The sequence below is a fragment of the Lactuca saligna genome, chromosome 5 (assembly GCF_052625555.1).
Source record: "Lactuca saligna cultivar CGN05327 chromosome 5, ASM5262555v1, whole genome shotgun sequence".
Classification (NCBI taxonomy): domain Eukaryota; kingdom Viridiplantae; phylum Streptophyta; class Magnoliopsida; order Asterales; family Asteraceae; genus Lactuca; species Lactuca saligna.
Genome location: NC_136421.1, coordinates 196336321 through 196354695, shown reverse-complemented (window position 1 = coordinate 196354695; position 18375 = coordinate 196336321). Strand labels below are relative to the sequence as shown.

The 18375-nt window shown below is 42.2% G+C and overlaps 1 protein-coding gene across 1 annotated transcript; it reads left to right on the top strand.

Moving 5' to 3' along the window:
* The first annotated feature begins 15248 nt into the window (after positions 1 to 15248).
* LOC145046978 (uncharacterized) lies at positions 15249 to 16568 on the top strand. Its single transcript, XM_078995235.1, has 3 exons — positions 15249 to 15471; positions 15565 to 16112; positions 16200 to 16568. Exons 1-3 carry the CDS (start codon positions 15297 to 15299, stop codon positions 16368 to 16370), a joined length of 894 nt encoding a protein of 297 aa, XP_078851361.1. The 5' UTR covers positions 15249 to 15296; the 3' UTR covers positions 16371 to 16568.
* Positions 16569 to 18375: the final 1807 nt, after the last annotated feature.

The window sequence follows — 18375 nt, the reverse complement described above, 5'->3', positions numbered from 1 at the left end:
ATCCTCTACTGATCACCACACATACGAAACTACTCATACCGACTCTAAAATGGGTTGACAAATCAATTGTGGCCCTTACTGGAGTATAGATCACAATCTATACCTATACTCGCAAACCTCATCTATCGCACCCTGAACTTAGCGACCCAACCGCCTCGTACTCAACATTTGCAAACCCGAAAAATCCCTATCCACAGAAAATTCTCTAACCAATGGCCACCTATCGTCGATTCACTCGTCCTTTCTTAAGCACACACGCATGCATCATCTTGCATTGCACCTTGCCTCATCCACCCATAACCCAGGTCTCATGTGTCCGCACCACTAATGTTCATAACCAGTTTTCTAACTGCATTTGAACGGATCGCTGATCCTCTCAAAAGAATACCCAGTTCTACCCTACTAAGGGTTTAAACCATCACCAATTGGAATACCAACAATCTACTCCATAGACTGTTTCACCAGGTACATCACACTTGACTCTTGGAATTGTACCACGTAACACTCGATGATCTTCTCGGTAAAGATCAAGCAGCTCCAAATATCCCGAATCTCAGATGAAATCCTCGAAATCCTTGCTATGTAACTGTCTCTAGCCATCTCGACACACTGCTGGGTATCCCTACTATCCCAAATTAGTCCTGACTCTCGGTCCGAAAATAATGCACTATCACGCACCTCGTCTCTGATTCCTCGACCAGCCTCCCATCGCGGGAATCGTCATAAAAGCAAGAGACCTCACTCTCACAGTCGGTACACAACGTAGACAATGAGGGCCACCTCCCCGATATACTCCTCTTAATCACCTGGAACTGCTGCTAAAAGTATGCATTCCTCAATAAGGCACCTCCTTGTTCTCTTCCATCTTAGTCCCACTAATGACTCTCTCATGGTATAAGAAATACCTTTTAGCAAACATACTTCCCAAATACTCTGGTAAAAAGGTTGCAACCATATGCTACCCCACGAGGTTTACCTCCAATCTCTAAAACCGAAAGCTCATTATCTCTTTTGCTTCTCCTAGGAAATGGGGAAAGTGTGACTCTTGTACCGAAGGTGAATTCTCATCTATCGGTCGATTTTTCAACTCAGACCGTGATCCTACAATAAGCATCATCTTTACTCATCCCTGAGTCTTGCAACTCCAGCTGGCATCTCACCCATAAAATCCCTCGAAAACTAACTCGATTTCCCTCTCAAGGTATGCTCTAATAAAACTTGTTCAACATGGCCTTCTGGCCCTAGACTCCATCATATATGTTCTCAATCTAATCAATCACAATGAGGTAACTGGTAAACTCTGAAGCACTAAGTAATCGAACCATGTTATCACCTCTCAATATGCTACGAATCATGGTACTAAAACCATGTTATCACCTCCCAATCTGCTACGAATCATGGTACTCGAACCATATTATCAGCTCCCAATCTGCTACTTAGAACCTCTGGAAATCTCCCTATTTCGAGTACGGGTCCTATGCTTTCAATAGGACGAGCCCATACTACCTGCCACATCTACCCATACTTTCCACACGGATCATCCGAAATTTTCTAAGTAGCTGCTCAACCTTCTTGATCACCAATCCCGTTATACCTGGTCGCTCTCCAGCGAGTACTCTCCTCTATCAGCGTACTCATCTGACTAAGGTCACTCCCTAGGCTCTTCCTAGGTTCTCAAACTTCTCTACCGTCAGCTGCTGAAAAACTCCTTATGATGCCAGCCATCTAGCTCCTGATTATCGTCATATTCACTTAGTAGCTGACTCCCATCATCGAGAGTTCCACAAAGCATGAAACAAGCAGCATTCGGGCATCGAATAATCTCCACCAACACGTAAAACCACTCTAGGTTACAACTTCACTTGCTCTACTCACACTCAAAAGTTATCACCGAACTCAAGCAACCCTACCTCTCACAGGTATCTAACTATTCCCTCAGTAGGCTCCTCCAATGCTCATCTAGGTATCTCTCCTAGATTACTCCTTTACTCAAAGTTCTCTCTAAAAGATTCTTGCTACATACTCTTACTCCGTGCATACTCAAAGCACATCACAAATAACAAAAATTCCTAGGCTAAGGCAACACAAATCAAGCAACTCTAGCCCTAAAATAGGAAATACCTAGTCTATCTTCTAGCATGCATCACTAATATCTCAATAGTAACTCATAACACAAATAAGTAATGGTATTTTGGGAAATCATCGTTTGGGCTCTTAGAAAGTCTTGCTCGTTTTAGAAAAATCACTTCTTTTGAATTTTTTTCTCAAATTCTCAGTTTGAGTCCAGACATAACCGACGGTGCATCCGAATCCCTCAAACTAAGGCTCTTATACCAACTTGTAACACCGTAAATTTTCAAACAAAATTTTCATTTTAAAATCACATAATTATCATAACACATTTCAGAAAAAACTCATTTATTAAATTAAAAAAATGCAACTCCATAATTGTTTGATTAATAATCCAGGATCCTCAAAACATAACTCTTTCTCTGGTGTGTACAATCAAGTCGGTGCCTTCCCGCGATCTTGAGAAGATCCTGAAACACATATCACATAACACGGTAAGCACGAAGCTTAGTGAGTTCCCCAAAATACCACACATATCTCATTAGCCTCTCATGGGTATACTAAGATAAGACCCTCCAGTTAATGTGTCTCAACGGGACCCTCCGGTCCCACAACTCGGGTGGATCCTCCTGTCACACAAACGTTACCATTCTAGGTAAACTATAGTGAGAAGACTCACCTGGGATGATGAACAGCTCCTATAGATGCTGCTGCTGCATCGGCCATTAACACTGGACCAAAATCCACAATTATCCAATTAAGATCTAATTCCAAATCCTCACTCTTTAGGACTAAAGGTAGTCCACTAACTATCCCATCAATAACTTAAAACTCATTGGGCCCACCAAGGCCCAATAATGAATGGGCTCTCCCGAGGCCCAACTCTCATGTCCAAGTGGCAAGCCCAACTCAAGGGCCCAAGGCATATATATATATATATATATATATATATATATATATATATATATATATATATATATATATATATATATATATATATATATATACACATATATATTGCTCTGGTCCAAAACTCTAGTGGAACAAGCCCAAACTCCAGGCCCAACACATAAGGCCCAAAATGAGACTTACCCCAAAAGCCCACAACAAGGTTACGTGGGGCGTACTTCCCTTGGTACGCTCAACGTATGTACGAATCCAGATTGGCCATCGGGGACATTTGGTCAGTACGCGGGGTGTACTGGAATTACGCTCAACGTACGTCCAGGTTTGCTTTTCCTACTCCTTTTGTCTTAATATATATATATATATATATATATATATATATATATATATATATAATGCTCTGGTCCAAAACTCTAGTGGAACAAGCCCAAACTCCAGGCCCAACACATAAGGCCCAAAATGAGTCTTACCCCAAAAGCCCACAACAAAGTTACGTGGGACGTATTTCCCTTGGTACGCTCAGCGTATGTACGAATCCAGATTGGCCACCGGGGACATTTGGTCAGTACGCGGGGTGTACTGGAATTACGCTCAATGTACGTCCAGGTTTGCTTTTCCTACTCCTTTTGTCTTAACTCGTTAAGACCTTAACTTACATCTCAGATATGGACTCCCTAATGGTTCTTACTCCATAAAGCTTGTGAATTTTAAGCTTTTGCATGGCTGGTAAAGTCACAAACACCGAAAACTCTCATTTTATCATCTCAAAATGCACATATCTCTTGCATGGGTTAATTCAAACGTCGTCTAAGTCTCGATTTTTATAACTCCACACCACTAAAGTCACTCAAAGAAGCTGATAATAAATTCTTGAGCTCAATATCTCATAAAGTCTCCAACTTTGGGAATAAAACCCTAAAATACACTAGAATGGTGCACAAATCAAAAGAGTGAGAAAGCTTTGAGCTTTATATGTCAACATTAAGCTTCCAACTCCGATAAGCTTAGATCCAAAGCCTGGAATCCCACTCCTTCTTCTTCAAGGATCATTCTCCACTCCAAAAAACACAAGATCACTCAATAGATCACAAATGGGCACACACAAACTCAAGAACGAGGATTATGGTTTGAGAAGGTTGATTATATGAGGATGGTGGCCAAGAATGAGGCCATCTTATTCTTTACATGTTAAGGACTTTAAATAGGGTCCAAGAGCCTAAATTAGGGTTTGCACTTGACTGGAGTACTCCTTGCATACTCTTGGTATGCTTATCATACTCCATGGACCATCTACGATCACCAAGAATAGCACGCCCGACGTACTCCCTATACGCCCAACGTACTAGACTTAGCCCCAAAACCACCTAAGTTCTTCGTTCTAAGTCCACTTTCGATGATCCTTATATCCATGAAAAACTAATGAGAAGCTCTACCATCCTATCAACTCTCCCTTGTCTTAAAACCTTCCAAACTTCAATACAAAATCCATGAAAGGCCTGTATCGTCACTTTACCGATATACCCTTGGGCTCCAAAGCACAAACTGAAAACTCAGTATCGACAACCTATGTTATCCACATCCAAAGGGTTCTAAATCTTTCTTTCCTCAAGACCCGAAGCCTTCTGATAATAGATATTCGTGTCATGGCCCCCGAATTAAGAAACGATTTGAAACATTGTGTTATATATATATATATATATATATATATATATATATATATACACACATATATATATATATATATATATATATATATATATATATATATATATGAGATCCGTTGAGAACTCATATATTCATGAGAACCTGAGACTAAAGGTGGAGCGTTAGATCAACTTTAATTCATTAAAAGATATGATCGTCATCTTACCAATCTAATTTAATGTTTAGTTTTTTGTATTATTGAGATATTATGAAACATTCCAAAAATACGACCCAAAATTTTTTGTTTTAACATTAACTAACAACATAATCTCGAATATCATATTATCAAACAATGTCACATGAATCTCAAAAGGTCATAACAATGTATCAAAATCAAAACCGATATCAAAAACATGTGGAAAATATCAGAGTATAACTCCCAGGGTAAAACTGTGGTGTTTGACATGCCATCAACCTGAGCCCTTCACCTTGCTAGCTGAAGTACCTAAAACCAAACTGAAACTGTAAGCACGAAGCTTAGTGAGCTCCCCCAAACTACCACATACCATACATCAACATAATAAGCACATACTGGGCCATGCCCACTGCATCGGACCTGAGTCCGGAACTAACAAGGGCCTCGCCCTCTGCATTGGACCGAATTCCGGAACTGCATCGGACCGAAGTTCGAAACTGCATCGGACCGAAGTCTGGAACTAGCCCGCAGCCATGCCCCCTGCATCGGACCTAGTTCGGAACTGCCTCGGACCGAAGTCCATAACTAAGCAGGGCCTTTCCCTCTGCATCGGATCGAAGTCCGAAATTGACTGTACATAGCATAACATATAGCATGAACACATGTACTGCATACTACCTTGGACCGTAGTCCGGAACACATAACGCATAACCCCGATTGAGTCATGAAGACATCAAACATACTAACTACTGCATCGGACCGAAGTCCGGAAACTACTGCTAACTAAATTGGCCGGCATTGTGGCCTTAGACCCGTTCCTACTAGAACAAAACTCACCTCGTACGGCTGACTGCTAAAATACTGATCGGGAACTATCTAACTGCTGTTGTTGTAGCTCACCGGATACAATTCCCATAAAAACACTTAATCAAACACTGATAACTAATCTTAGGGTAGAATGAATATTCTACCCTCTAGTCAAGGTCAACGTCTTGGTCAAAATCAACTTGCAGTTGACTTGACTTGCCGAGTTGAGCCCCCAACTCATCGATTCCCTATCCTTCCTTCTATTCCCCCACCCGACACTACTCGTTGAGTTTGGCAACGACTCAACGAGTTCTCCTTCTATATTAATGTCGAGTCGACCTTCAACTGACTCGTCGGGTTGTGTGAACAACTTGTCGAGTTCCCCTTCAACATAAGAACACACCCAGTCTATGACTCGCCAAGTCGTATGAACACTTGTCGAGTCCGTTTGCTTCTAGATCCAAGTCTTAACTCACTAAGTCCTTACTCTACTCACTACACAGAATCGCTACTACTGATCCGGGAGTCTAAGACTCGGCGAGTCAGAAGAACGACTCGCCGATTCCTTTTCATGTAGATCCCATACAATCTATTCTAATAAACTTTACTGCATCAAATTCGTAGATCTAAGCTTCTGGGACTATCTGAACACGTAAAGTTGCTAACTTTACGTGTATCTAAGATGCAATGAAGCAATAACACTCAAACTTTGTTATTATAGGGGTTATTAGACCAAAACAAATTCATGGCTGCCAAAAGGTGGTCTCCTTGAGCTTCTGGAGCTCAAGAGAGGCTAGATCTGAGATATGACTCGATCACAAGGCTTTATCACAAAGGATTTGGGGGGTTTTTGAGCTTAAAACCAAAAACTTGGGGACAAACTAGATCTATTAGCACAATAATCAAAATGGAAACTTTATTACCATAAGGGATGGCTAAAGAGGAGTGTATTCTGGATCTACATCTTCTTCCTTGAGCTCTTCTACCTTCTCCTTCTTCTCCGTGCTCTAAAATGTACTAAAAGTTCCTTCACAAGGCAAAGATCACTCACACACACTTCAAGGAAGCTAGGGTTTCGGTAATAAGTCTCTGGGGAGTGAAGGAGGCTGGTTTGGGGCTATAATGACGTTTAAATAGGGTGCAAATCCTTGAAATTAGGGTTTCATCCAGACTGGCAGACTCGATGAGTCCGAGAATATGGACTCATCGAGTCGCCAACTTAAACCGCGTGCAAATCCCGTCTCTACTCGACAAGTTGGGCTACTGAATCATCGAGTACCCCCCAAGAATGAAAATTACTTTATTTGAATCACATACCAGAAATGGGGCGTTACAACTCTCCCCCACTTATCTTAGACTTCATCCTCGAAGTCTGTTATTGCTGATTCTATGAATAACTATGGATAATGTGTTGGATTAGTAATGCTCCCTCATTTCCTCATCGGCCTCCCGCGTCCATTCTGAACCCTTCCGGTGCTACCATTGCACCTTCACTAGCTGGACTACCTTGTTCCTCAACGTCTTCGTTTTCTTATCCAAGATCGCAGCGGGTCTCTCAATATAATTCAAGCTCCTATCAACCTGAATATCCTCCAAGGGTATAACTGCTGACTCATCCACCTAACACTTCCTCAACTGAGAAACATCGAAAGTGTTGTGGATCTGGCTAAACTCTACTAGAAGATCCAATCGATAAGCAACCCGACCCACCCGGGCCAAAACCCTAGAAGGACCAATGAACCTAGGGCCCACCTTACCCCTCTTCTGGAACCTGATAACACCCTTCCAGGGTGATACCTTCAGGAGGACCATATCTCCCACTTGGAACTCTAAGTCTGAACGCCTCCTGTCGGTGTAACTCTTCTGCTGACTCTGCGCACTCTGCAATCTGCTACGAACCTGCTGGATCAACTTTGTGATCTTGAGCACCACCTCGGTACTCCCGATGACTCACTGACCAACCTTTCCCCAACAAATCGGGGTCCTTCACTCCCTCCCGTAGAGAATCTCGAAAGGAGGGCGGTCAATACTAGCGTGGTAACTGTTATTATACAAAAATTCCACTAATGGAAGATATGTATCCCAACTGCCACCGAAATCTAGGACACATGCCCGAAGCATATCCTCGAGAGTCTGAATCATCCTCTGGCTTTGCCCATCCTTCTAGGGGTGGAAAGCAGTGCTAAAATGGAGACGAGTACCCATATTGTCATGAAACCGCTTCCAAAACCTGGAAGTCAAACGGACGTCTCAGTCTGACACTACCGAAATAGGTACCCCATGCCGTGCCACTACTTCGCGCACATAAATATCGGCTAACTTCTCAGCCGATATACTCTGCTGGATCCATATGAAATGTGCACTCTTGGTTAGCCGATCCACTATGACCCAAATCGAATCGACTCCACGCGCGGTCCTGGGGAGCTTAATGATGAAATCCATGGTGATATCCTCTCATTTCCACACGGGAATGTCTAACGGCTGCATCTTGCCATGGGGTCTCTGATGTTCCGCCTTGACCTTCCTGCAGGTCAGGCATCTCTCCACATACCAGGCCATGTCCCACTTCATGCAGGGCCACCAATAATCGGGTCGAAGATCCCTATACATCTTCATCGCCACTGGGTGGATAAAGAACCGAGACTTATGGGCCTCGTCCATCAACACTTGTCGTACTCCGCCCCAGTATGGTACCCATACTCTCCCATGAAGGGTCAACAATCCTCGACTGTCATAGTCAAAGGAAGCTACTCGACCTACAATCCTCTCACACTTCTGCCTCTCCTCCTTCAGGCCCTCAACCTGTGCCTCTCTAATCTGCTCTAACAAGGGAGTAATCACTATCATCCTGAGACATATATCCCTGATTGGGGGTGCTACAGCCTTACGGCTCAGGGCGTCGGCCACTACGTTGGCCTTACCCGGATGATAAAGGATCTCACAGTCATCATCCTTTAACACGTCTAACCATCGGTGCTACCTCATGTTCAGATTCGGCTGATCCATGAGGTACCTTAAACTTTTTTGATCAATGTAAATGATAGAACGAACCCCATAAAGGTAATGTCTCCAAATTTTAAGGGCGAACACCACTGCCCCAACTCTAAATCGTGTGTCGGATAGTTAGCCTCGTGAGGCTTCAACTGTCTAGAGGCATAAGCTATCACATGCCCTCTCTGCATCAACACTGCTCCTATCCGTGTGATTGAAGCATCACAATAGACTACAAAGTCATCCACTCCCTCTGGCAGGGTAAGAACTGGTGCCTCACACAATCGTTGTTTGAGGGTCTCAAATGCTTCCTACTGCTCAAGCCCCCAGCGAAACACTACCGACTTCCTTGTTAGTCGGGTGAGCGGAACTGCTATCTTGGAGAAATGCTGGATGAATCTCCTGTAGCACCCTGCCAAACCTAGGAAGCTTCACATCTAAGATGGAGACCTCGGGACCTCCCACTGCATCACGGCCTCTATCTTGGCTGGATCTACTAGTATAACCTTCTTGTTGATGAGGTGCCCAAGGAACTGCACTTCGCGTAACCATAACTTACACTTTGAGAACTTCACAAAAAGTCCCTCTCTCCTCAAAGTCTCTAGCACCTCCCTCAGGTGCTCCTCGTGCTACTCCTGAGTCTTGGAATAGACCAAGATGTCGTCGATAAACACTATCACAGACCGATCCAACATTGTCCTGCATGCGCGGTTCATGAGATCCATGAACATGGTTGGAGTGTTGGTGAGCCCAAACGACATCACCCCATACTCATAATGACCATAGCGGGTCCTAAAAGCAGTCTTCTGCACATCCTCACCTCTGACCCGCATCGGATTATACCCAGAGCACAAATCAATATTGGAGACCCAATATGCTCCCTGAAGCTGATCAAACAAGTCATCTATCCTCGGAAGTGGGTAACGATTCTTCACCGTTACCTTATTCAACTCTCGATAATCTATATATATATATATATATATATATATATATATATATATATATATACGGTGCGACCCGTATTTCTTCTTCACAAACAGGATCGGGTCTCCCCATGGTGAAATCATAGGCCTGATAAAACCCTTGTCCAACAGCTCTTGTAGCTCCGTAGACAACTCCTGCATCTCTGGAGGAGCCAATCGGTATGGTGCCTTGGCTATCGGAGTCGCACCAGGGACTAGATCAATCATGAACTCAACCTGTCTCTCAGGAGGTATCCCTGGAATATTCTATGGAAATACATTCGAGCAGTCTCGCACTACAGGTACATCGTCGACTGTCACCTTGCCCTTCTCTCGGGCATCTAGAACATAGGCGGCGTACCCCGTGCAACCCTGCTGAAAGTAGCGCCTCGCCCTCGCTGCTGAACAAAGAATCGGTCTGCGTTGTGGCCTCCTGCCCTGAATCACTAACTCTCCCCCACTAGGGGTGCACACCCTCACTAACTGCAGCTTGCAATCAATCACTATCCCATTGGGGCTTAGCCAATCCATACCTACTATAACCTTGTTCCTTCGCATGGGAATAGGAACCAGGTCTACCGAAAACTGCTCATCGAATAATCGAAGCGAACACCCTTTAGGAACTCTCGCGACCCTGAAGGTCCTGTCATCAGCTATATTAACCTCAAGTGGACAATCCAGCTCTCGCGGAGCTTTGCTAAACCTGTTACTAAGCGTAAGCGAAACAAATGATCGGGTAGCCCCCGAATCAAACAATATTGTAGCTGAAATGCCATTCACTAAGAACGACCCTATATAAAACATATAACCATAAGAAACAATTCATAACAAATATAAGGTAAGAGAAAATACATACCCATCAACACATCAGGAGTCGCTTGCGCCTCCTCTGCTGTCATTTGGAAAGCTCTACTCTTCGCCACTGGAGCCTCAGCCCGGCCTTGTCGGCCATCTGTAATCCTCAAAGTAGAAGGGGCAGGTGTCGCCACCTTCCCAGCTGCTGCTAAATTCGGGCATTAGGACTTTTTATGTCCCCTCTGATTGCAATGAAAGCAAATCAAATCAGTTGCTGAGGTGGGAGTCGTAGTGGTAGTAGCTGTATAATCCTTGCTCATGTGCCTTGTCCGACCGCACTTGTAGCAGCCAAAACTTCCTGCCTTGCACACTCCATCGTGCAATCTCCCACACTTGCCACACCGAATGTGGCCCTACTGACCCCTGGATCTATGATCAAATACCTTAGGCTTTTTGCCCGAACTCCCACTACCATATGTCGCCTCTGGCTTACTCTTCTTCTCTATCTCTAAATCAATCTCTCTTTCTCTCTCTCTCTCTATATATATATCTATCTATCTCTCTCACGATCCCTAGCAATCATGTCATCCAACGTTTTACAGCTGGACCGACTCACAAACTGACGGATATCACTTCGCAACATCTCATGATAACGAGCCTTCTTCATTTCCTCATCAGTTGCGTACTAAGGAACAAGAAGAGCCCTCTCCCTGAACTTGGCGGTAATCTCCGCCACTATCTCTATAGTCTGAGTAAGATCCTGAAACTCCCTCGCTAACTGATGCACCTCAATAACTGGTGCAAACTCGGCTCTGAACCTGGTAACAAAATCGAACCAAGTCATCGTATCAAGAGCTGCGTCATCCCCAACAACATGTCCGATCTCCTCCCACCAATCTCATGCCCTGTCCTTCAAGACACAGTATGCTATTCTGACCTTGTCCCCCTCGGGACATCTGCTAGTGTGGAAAGCATTAGCGACATCCTCCAACCACCTAGTACTCGCAATGGGATCCCGCGCCTCATGGTAGTCAGGAGATCCACAAGCTCTGAACTCCCTGAAAGTGAGTGTGCGCGACCCCATCATGGTCTCCACCTCAGCACAGAATGTGCTCAACCTCTCGTCCATCAGCTTCAAAATACCCTCCTTGATCGAACCAAAGATCACAGGAGTCTGCTCAAGTATGATACGAGTAATCTCTAAAGAGAAAAACTCCCTCGTCTATTCATCCAAATGCTCGGCCCCCGATCCTGATCCTAATCCCTCACCGACGCCTGAACTTCCACCTGTTGGTCTAGGGCGTAAAACAACCATTTTGAAACACATAATGACAAACGTTAGAAATACTGATACATCTCGAGGGATTGCTACTACTACAAGTTTCCTTGTCTCGCCTCGGCCTTCCTTGATTTAAGTACGGATCCTCTGCTTTCAGTAGTACGGGCCCATAATACCTTCCACATCTATCCGTACTTTCCTCAAGAACATCCTCGAATCCACCAAGCTACTACTATTGCTACTGATCTCTGCTAGTCTCATCCTAGGTTTACCCTAGGGAAATCTCTGACTCATCCAACACCAGTCCTCAGCTGCTGAAGGCCTCATCGTAATGCCAGTTAGCCGCCACGTGGGTACTATCACATGGAACGAGGCTCAGATAATCCTTTTAGTAAGGGGCTCGTCCCTACAACGGTTAGGACTCAAACAAGAGCTACGCAATAGGGTCAAATCCAACACTCTGAGATTATTCAACCCTGATTGCATGTGACTTAACGTATCTACCCAACAACTAACTCCCATCACTCCAAGTTCCAGAAAGCACAAAGAAACATCATTCAGATGAAAGGAAACCGATTCAAGCAAATTCTATTCTTATACAGGAAACTACACTAGCATACGATCCTAAGCTCATACTATCAAGCATAACCCTAATAGGCTATCCTACTGCTGTCTACTCAGTACTAGCATGTAATTTTCATAAAATTGAAGCACATAAAGTAGGCACATAAGGCAACATTCCTAGATCCTTAGTCCTATTCTAGCATGCTATTCTAATGAAACTAAATCGGAAAATCATAACATAAACTTGTATGGGTAATTTGGGAGTACTTACATGAGCTCGACTGATCGCATGCACCACACCCTTTTCTCTTTTTAAGAAAATTCTTTGACAAAACTTCAAAAATGGTCCCTGTGGTTTCCATAAATATCAAGTTTAGTCCCTAAGTTCAAAAAACCTCACAGATGGTCCCTGTGGTTTCAAAACTTTTAACAAATGGTCCCTCCGGCTCACTCCGTTAGCATTTCACCGTTAACTCATTTTTTAATAAAATATTGCAGGGGTAATTTCGTCATTTCAGTTGTAACCTCCTCTTTTTAATATGAAATGTTTACTTGCTTGCACATCACTACCCGTCCCTCTCCTAAGAAGATAACCAGTTACAGGTTTAGTCATCGGGTTCATTCCCATCGTAGAAGCAAGAACAGAAATTGGGATTTAGGGTTTTAAGCTGCAGAAATTGCAATGGTGCTATCAATATGGTGTTTTTGAGAAAAATTTGTAACCGTGGAGGACTTAGGAAAAACATACGGTACAATACTACAACAAAACTTGTTTTTTCTTGGTCTATTGTGTTGACGTAAGGAAATCATTGATTTTACTCTTTCTTTTTTTTGTGTTTACAGAAGGTTATGAGAACTATTTCACGTTGAAGATATACTACAGTGGTGTCTTCACCAAAGCACCTGGAAGGAAATACGTTGATGGTGTTGTAGCATATGTAGATTATGTTGACACTGATTTATTTTCAGTTCATGAGCTTGACGACATGGTTCGAGAACTAGGGTACAAAACTGAGCAAACCCTTTACTACCATTTCTGTATCCCTGAATACCCTTTGGACTATGGCTTAATGCCTTTAGGTAATGATCAAGATGTACTTAAAATGGTATCATATGTCCCTAAACACAGACTTATTAGGGTGTATATTGAAACTGGTCAGACAAGGGTAGGTAGTTATTACAAGTCTCCTTCTAAAGTTGTTATTGAAGAGTTGGAGCCTGATAGTGTGTCACCTGAAATGAATAGAAAGAAACCTTGTAGGAGAGAAGCAGGCTCATGTAGTAGAAAGCTTGATCTAAACAAGTCTATGAACCCTGATTATGAGCAGTCACAAGTGTTAGATGTTGATGAAGGCCATGATTACTCAAAGAGTATTCTACCATTTATAAGGTCACAAGGTAAACAAAGTCATGTCATTCAAAAGGAAGTGGTGAATCATGAAATTGAAACTCAAGAAGAAGTGATCACTAGTGCAGTTGAAACTGAAGAACAATTAGGAACTTACCATGTACAGGAACCAAGCTGCCAAGCTGATAATGGAGCTAATACTATAACAGTTGATGACTATGAACCATTTGTAGAGGATTACTCACTTTATGCTGATTATGATGTTGAGTTTAATGTTCAAACTTCATTTGAAAAACAACCAGAAGTGGATTATCTAGAGGGTATGGTGAGTGATGATAGTGGAGATGCTTTCTACTCTGAGAGTGGCCATGGTTCTGAGGATAGTGGAGATGATTCTGATGACAGTGAATACAATGTGGATGAGTCTAACATACAATTTGATGTAGATGTAGACATGAGTGAATTCCATAATGTTGTTGATGTAGATGAACATGGAATCTTGAACAATCATTCAAAAGATGATGGGATTGGAGTGGTTGACTTTGATAATGAGTTGGAAGTTATTGCCACTGATGATTATCAATTTGCAGGATTTCATGAAGATGATAGGAAGAGACTGCTAAAAGAGTTGAGTAAGTCAAGTACATGCTCACATGGAGAGGTTCATGTTAAACCATTTCAGATTGGTCACGTCTTCAAAACCAAGGTTGATGTTAAAAACTACATGAACTCACATGCTGTAGCAACAATGAGGTCTTTATACCTAGCCAAAAATGACAAAATCCGGATTAGGGTGAAATGTAAAGGTGTTGTAAGTAAGCCTTCTACAGGAGTTGATAGTGGTGGGCCCTCAACCAGAAGTAGGGCAAAGTGCAAGGGTAAAGATGTAATTGCCAATAAAGGTACATGTCCATGGGCAGTCCAAATATCGAGGGCTAATGAAAATCAGGATTGGTTGGTGAAAACAGTACAGGATGAGCATAAATGTTTGCAAACAAGGGCGGTTAAAGCTTGCACTTCCAGATACGTAGCAAACTTAATTGTTCAACAAATACAGAGTAACCCTAAAATTCCAGTGAAAGCTTTACACAAAGAGTTGTGCAAGAAACTGGAGGTAGGAATGTCATTGCAAAAGGTCGCTAGGGCAAAGTCAATGGTTGAGCGTATCATTAGTGGGGACTACCAAGTACAGTATGGATTTTTGAGGGATTATGTGTTGGAGCTACTCAGCACTAATCCTGGTACAACAGTTAGGATTGATGTGTATCCAGAAACCTCCCTGTCTGTTACCACAAGAACTTTTAGAAGAATATATGTCTGTTTAGGTGCATTGAAGTTAGGATTCAAATCTGGATTAAGAGATTTTCTAGGTCTGGATGGTACTTTCATGAAGGGCCCTTACCCTGGGCAAGTGTTAACTGCTGTAGGGTTGGACTCAAACAATGGCATATACCCTGTAGCATATGCAGTGGTAGAGACAGAATCAACAAGTAGCTGGACCTGGTTCTTGGAACTGTTAGGAGAAGATCTGGATCTGGGACCAAATTCAAACTTTACCTTCATTTCAGATAGACAAAAGGTGTGTACCACCTAACTTTTTTATTACCTTTACTAAATACATTTGGTTAACTAATGTTGATTACATTGACTTTTGTTTAGGGAATAATACCAGCAATGGAGAAATTATTCCCTAGTGCAGAACACAGGTTCTGTTTGAGGCATATCCAGGAAAACATGAAGAAGCAATGGAAAGGAAAAGACTTAAGTGACCAGCTTTGGGAGTGTGGTAGAGCAACAACAGTCAATCATTTTAACAGAGCAATGGATGAGTTGAAGAAGATCAATGCAGAGGCTCATGCTTGGGTGTCTAAGATCCCAGCAAACACTTGGGCTAAATCTCACTTTAGTGGTAAGTTTCTAGAAATTTATTGAGAATTGTTAATCTTCCCTTTTGTGTGTTTACTATATGTGTAATTGTCTTCTGTTAATATATATTATTCAGGAAGGGCACATACTGATTGTTTGTTGAATAACCTTTGTGAGGTATTCAATTCAAAGCTAGATGAAGGTAGGGATAAACCTATTATCACTTGCTTAGAGTATATTAGAGAGTATCTCATGAAGAGGTTATGTGTGGTGCAAAAGGAAATAGATAAGTGTGAAGGACTTCTAACCCCTACTGCAACTACACTGTTTGAAAAGATTAAGGCTGATGCATCAAAGTATGTGGCTAAATACAATGGGGCAGGGAAGTACCAAGTGGCAAGCACATGGCAAGACCAATATGTGGTAAATTTGAATGATCACAGTTGCAGTTGTAGGTTTTGGGAGATTACAGGTTTCCCATGTAGACATGCTGTTTGTGCTATATGGGACAAAATTGAAAATGGTGAAAATGCCCCACATGTTGATGAATGTGTCCATCCTTGCTATAGGTTATCAACATGGAAAGCCATGTATTTCAACAAAATTGATCCATTGAATGGACGTACAATGTGGCCTAAAAGTGACTGCCCATTCACTTTACTTCCACCAAAACATAAGACACAGGTTTGTATTTAAAGTACACAAAATATATAGTATACATGTGAACATGGAATGAATTCAATTTTAACTATAGTATATCAACATGTGTAGGTTGGGAGGCCTAAGAAGAAGAGAAGAAGGGGTGTTGATGAGCCAAACAGCCAAGCTGGTAGATTGAGCAGGAAATATTTGGCAGTCACTTGTTCAAAGTGTCATAACAAAGGGCACAATTCCAGAACATGTAAAGGGCAGGGAGGCAGTGGTGAAGTTGGAGGAGGCTGAAAATTGACTTTTTAGTGGTTATTAGGATGTTGGTGTTGTAGGTATTTAGAAACTTATGTAATGTGTACTTGTTTGAAGATGTGTTAAGAACTTGAAAACTTTGCATGTAATGGTGTGTATGCACTTTTTGGATCATGGTTGTGTTAAGAACTTTATAACTTTGAATGTAATGGTGTGTATGCACTTTTTGGTGATGAATTAATATGTTTTGTGTACTACCCTTCACTTCACAGATCAATTAATAACAATGTACATTTCAATTGCAAATGAAAACCATCTTCAAGATGCAATTACAATACACTTAACAATTACATTTCAAAAACATTCAAGAAATTGAACAATGAACTATAACAAACTACATTCCATTACCATTACCATTACCACTGCATTACACATTAATCTGATACATAAACCAAATACAACACCACCAATTCCAAAACCACCTACATAAACTGAAAGCAAAAAAACCCCTATCCGATTAAAATAAAAAAAAACCCTGCAATGGTTACAAACCAAAAACCAAAACTCCATTACCATCCAAACCTTCAGAAGATATTTAGAGATTAAAATAATACCAAAAAAAACACCCATGAACAAAACAACATCAGCTGGTAGTTCCACAATTCTGCAGTTACAATGGCGACCCTCTCCTCCAATCGATTCATTGATCTTATCAAACCTGGAATCACCACCAATGCCCTAGCACACATAGGGGGATCAGACCATCGAATGAAACCACATCTTTTACAGTTCCAAAATTGCCTTCCAGGGTTACGATCCGCCCATGAAGTGATCTTCGTTGCTTCATTCCCACATCTGCAAGTCACCATCTTTGAATCAGAAGCGATTGGATGTCGTAAAGGGTGCAACGGTCGAGCAACAGTGGAAAGGAGGAGAGATGATCGACTGATGAAGCTAAAGGATTTGCCCAAAAATCGGACATGCAATTTCTTTTAAAGAGAGGAGGTTACAACTGAAATGACGAAATTACCCCTGCAATATTTTATTAAAAAATGAGTTAACGGTGAAATGCTAACGGAGTGAGCCGGAGGGACCATTTGTTAAAAGTTTTGAAACCACAGGGACCATTTTTGAAGTTTTGTCAAATTCTTTTTCTTTCTAAGTTCTTTTTCAAAAATCCCTTTCAAAAACGTTTCTATTTTGAAAATCTTTTACCATTTCCTTAGTTTGAGTTCCGACACACCCGAAAGTGTGCCTGAAGCCCTCAAACCATGACTCTGATACCAACTTGAAGCATCCAAAAAATACAACCCAAAATTTTTTGTTTTAACATTAACTAACAACATTCGAATATCATATTATCAAACCATGTCACGTGAATCTCAAAAAGTCATAACAATGTATCAAATCAAAACCGATATAAAAAACATGTGGAAAATATTAGAGTATAACTTCTAGGGTAAAACTGTGGTGTATGCCATGCCATCAAACCAAGCCCTTCACCTTGCTAGATGAAGTACCAGAAACCAAACTGAAACTATAAGCACGAAGCTTAGTGAGCTCCCCCAAACTACCACATACCATACATCAACATAATAAGCACATACTAGGCCTTGCCCACTGCATCGGACCTGAGTTCGGAACTAACTAGGGCCTCACCATCTGCATCGGACCGAAGTCCAAAACTGCATCGGACCGAAGTCCGGAACTAACCCAGGGCCTTGCCCCCTGAATCGGACCTAGTCTGGAACTGCGTCAGACCAAAGTCCGGAACTAACCAAGGCCTTGCCCTCTGCATCGAACCGAAGTCTGGAACTGACTGCACATAGCATAGCATAAGCATAACATATAACATGAACACATGTACTGCATACTACATCGGACCGTAGTCTGGAACACATAACGCATAACCATGATTGAGTCACGAAGACATCAAACATACTAACTACTGCATCGGACCGAAGTCCGGAAACTACTGCTAACTAAACTGGCCGACATTGTGGCCATAGACCCGTTCCTACTGGAAGGAAACTCACCTCGTACG

Coding starts and splice junctions, on each gene's coding strand:
- LOC145046978 (XM_078995235.1), top strand. CDS start 15,297: ATGAAGAAGCAATGGAAAGGAAAAGACTTAAGTGACCAGCTTTGGGAG. Junction 15,472..15,564: donor GGCTAAATCTCACTTTAGTG/GTAAGTTTCTAG, acceptor TATATTATTCAG/GAAGGGCACATACTGATTGT. Junction 16,113..16,199: donor CACCAAAACATAAGACACAG/GTTTGTATTTAA, acceptor CAACATGTGTAG/GTTGGGAGGCCTAAGAAGAA.